The sequence below is a fragment of the Sinocyclocheilus grahami genome, unplaced genomic scaffold (assembly GCF_001515645.1).
Source record: "Sinocyclocheilus grahami isolate Dianchi unplaced genomic scaffold, SAMN03320097.WGS_v1.1 scaffold9897.1, whole genome shotgun sequence".
In the NCBI taxonomy this organism is placed as follows: domain Eukaryota; kingdom Metazoa; phylum Chordata; class Actinopteri; order Cypriniformes; family Cyprinidae; genus Sinocyclocheilus; species Sinocyclocheilus grahami.
The window spans coordinates 4144-7346 of record NW_015512918.1 but is presented as its reverse complement, the minus strand read 5'-3'; the positions used below and the strand labels follow the sequence as shown (position 1 = coordinate 7346).

General features: G+C 34.2%; 1 protein-coding gene across 1 annotated transcript in view; it reads left to right on the top strand.

Moving 5' to 3' along the window:
- Nucleotides 1-205: 205 nt before the first annotated feature.
- Nucleotides 206-3203, top strand: part of LOC107578359 (equilibrative nucleoside transporter 4-like) — a gene marked incomplete at its 5' end in the record, with an annotated part of 5819 nt that continues 2821 nt past the window's right edge. Inside the window, 3 exons of the mRNA XM_016264330.1 lie at nt 206-348; nt 486-560; nt 662-940. Coding sequence (XP_016119816.1) covers nt 206-348; nt 486-560; nt 662-940 — 497 coding nt within the window. The remainder of the gene's footprint in view (nt 349-485; nt 561-661; nt 941-3203) is intronic.

Sequence of the window (3203 nt, the reverse complement as noted above, 5' to 3'; positions counted from 1 at the left end):
TTGCAAACACACTGTAAAAAGAAAAGAAAAAGAAAATACTATTTCAGTCTTCAGTGTTACTTTTATTTTCTAATTATTTGTGAAATTTTCTATTAATTTCTGAGTGAAAATTGTTTCAAATTAAATCCTACAACAATCCTGCAGACTTTTTTCAGGGCGTAGATGTTTTCTTAGTTGTGCTATCTCAAATTTGTTTACATCCAAGTTCATCTCTTGCAGGTTACCTCTTTGCACTTGGACCTCTGCTTTTTGTCACCATTTTTGATGTGTGGCTGGAGAGGTTCACCACAAAGCAGTCGTACGTCATCAATCTGATGTCTATGGGTACTGTGGCCTTTGGATGTACAGGTATTTGTTCATACTTTTCTTTCCAAAGCCATCGTGACTGCAGAAGCATGTTGTGAGTGACTGTCCTTCTTTCAGGCTCACATTGTGTTGTCAACCATTTCCAGCCATAACAGTTTTTTACCCTATTGTGTCTCCAGTGCAGCAGTCCAGTTTCTATGGATACATGGGGATGCTTCCCAAGCGCTACACACAGGGCGTGATGACCGGAGAGAGTAAGAGGCTTTGTGTCATCAGATGTGGTCATGAAAATCCACGATGTTTGGGTAAAATGCAAACACACGATTCTCATTCTTTGTTGTTTTTTTCTTTATAGGCACGGCAGGAGTGATCATTTCACTCAGCCGTATCTTCACCAAACTACTGATCAAAAATGAGAGGAAGAACACCATCATCTTCTTCACCATTTCCATCTGTATGGTGCTACTGTGTTTTATCCTGCACATAGTGGTGCGAAAGACACGCTTTGTCCAGTACTACACGGGTCTGGTGCGACAGGGCCTGTCCCACGCCAAAGACCACTCACACAACGGAAGCCAGTACCAGGTCCACCATGATGTCATTACAGAAGAAGTAAGATTTGTAAGTTTTGCATGCCAAATGTGAGAAGGACATATCATGATGAACATATGTATGGCCTTTCTCCAATAGTAATTCTATCATTTTTCTGAAGAAACAAATGTCATTTTCACCGCATCTCAAAAAAAAAATGTTCAGCAGAAAAAAAACGAAGTATTTTATGAATTCTGTTGCATACAGTTAAATAACAAAAAAAAATTTCTCGCACAATTTCACAAAATTACAGCTTGATTGGCAATAATGCACAATATAAATATAATTATAAAAAATATTATTATGTTTATTATTATTACTATTAATTATATAATATACAAATAAAATATATATATAATACATAATTAATGTATATTTAAAAATACAAAATGCAATTATATAATATATAAATGTGAAAACATATAATACAAGAATAATAATATTTTATATAAATAGTAATACATTTCTATGAATTTTCATTTTAACCTCTTAATACTCGGCAAAACATTTTAGGAAAAAATGTGTATTTTTTTCATGTCATTGCATTGTTTTGAGCATAACATTTTTTTTTTTTTTAATTATGCTACGTCCTTGGTAGAGGACATCGGGACTCAATTTTAAAATTAAAATAAAAAGACATGAATGAACATGCATAGGCAAAAACAATAGCTTTTTTTAAATCCCCAATACATTTTTAGTTTTCAGGATTTTTTTTAATCAAACTTTGTATAAAGATAATTCTCAACTATGTTATAACAGAATGATTTGATATACCATTTTTCTTTATGCAAAATGTGTGTAAAATGGCCATAAACAGGTTTTCTCATTATATATAATGTATCTATAAACTAAATCTAATTTGCATATTAATGTGTTTTTGGGGCAACATGTAATGAAAAAAGAAGTGTAATAATGGGAGTAATAATTGACAATATTTTCATAATAATATTTCATAGGAATATTGAAATATAATTTCTTTACCTATTCATTTGTTGTGTCTTCCAAAATGCGTAATAAACATGCTTATAGTCCCAGTGTCCTCATATGAGGACATCTATGAAATCAACCTCCCTGTTTCGGAACATTTTGATTTGAAACCCCATAACATTTTCCTAAGATGTTGATTTATGACACGCAGTTAAAAAATTAGTCCGATTTAAATGATAATCACAAAATATTATCATATTTCCATAAGAGTGTCACTAAATTAATATCAGACATTTTTGAAGACCAAGGAGAGGGAGTGGTCATGGTGAAACATCCAAACATTTAGTATCTCTGAAAAGCCCTGAATGTGCTCTGTACAGGACATCCAGACTTAAAACTGTGGCATGTATAGTCTCAGAGAAATTCATTCAAATATATCATGTCCTCATATGAGGGTGCAGGATCTCAGGTGGTTAAGCATGCTCTTCCATGACACTGTCTCCTTGTACTCTAATTATTCTAACATTGAAAGTCTGGACCAAGGGTAAAACAATGAAATCTATACCTGAAAAATATTCAAAATAGAAATTCAACATAAGCTTCCTAGAAGATGAGCAGTACTTAACAAGAGTTATACCCAGTCATATGTCTAGGGTATCTAGAATAATAAATGTGCTCTAGCTGTCTCATACTTTTGCATTATGTTGCCCAGCCCTACATGTGTAGTCAGTTTTTGCAGGCAAAGGTCCTCAAGAACCCTGTGCAAATTAAACAACCTTTCTCTCCCTGCTACATGGTTTAGAAATCCATTTGGAATTAAATAAATCAGTAGCATTATCATGCTCTGTTGGAAATGTGTGATGAAATTCAGTGGAATGTAGAATCGTAAAGCTCTCTTTAATTTAGCTGGACTGTGAAAAGACTATTTTAGTTATGCATACTCAGCTGTGTTTTCTTTCAATTCTTCCATAACTCCATTTCATTTGTGCCGGTCAGTGCTCTCGATGACTGTGCTCTCAGCGGCCCGGAGAAGGACACAAGGAGAGCATGATTTAAGTGCTCATTCAGACGCAGGCAGTTTGAGTGGAGTAATATATGAAAGCACTTCAGATAAACCTCATGTTTTTGCTGCGGGTGATAGACTAAGCACTCAGCTATTCCTTCATCTTCATCCAGAAATTCATAGGTTATCATAGTCATAGGAAAGCTATCATGGATTTTTTCCTTTGCTGTTGGGGAAACGAGATTAACCACTATACAAGTTTATCCAACTTCTGGGAAGCCCCAAAACGTGAAAAGTGTCCATTAGGGGTATTTAGAATTGGTATACAGCTTCAATGTATGATGAAAAAAAATCCATCAGCATCCAGTACAATTTC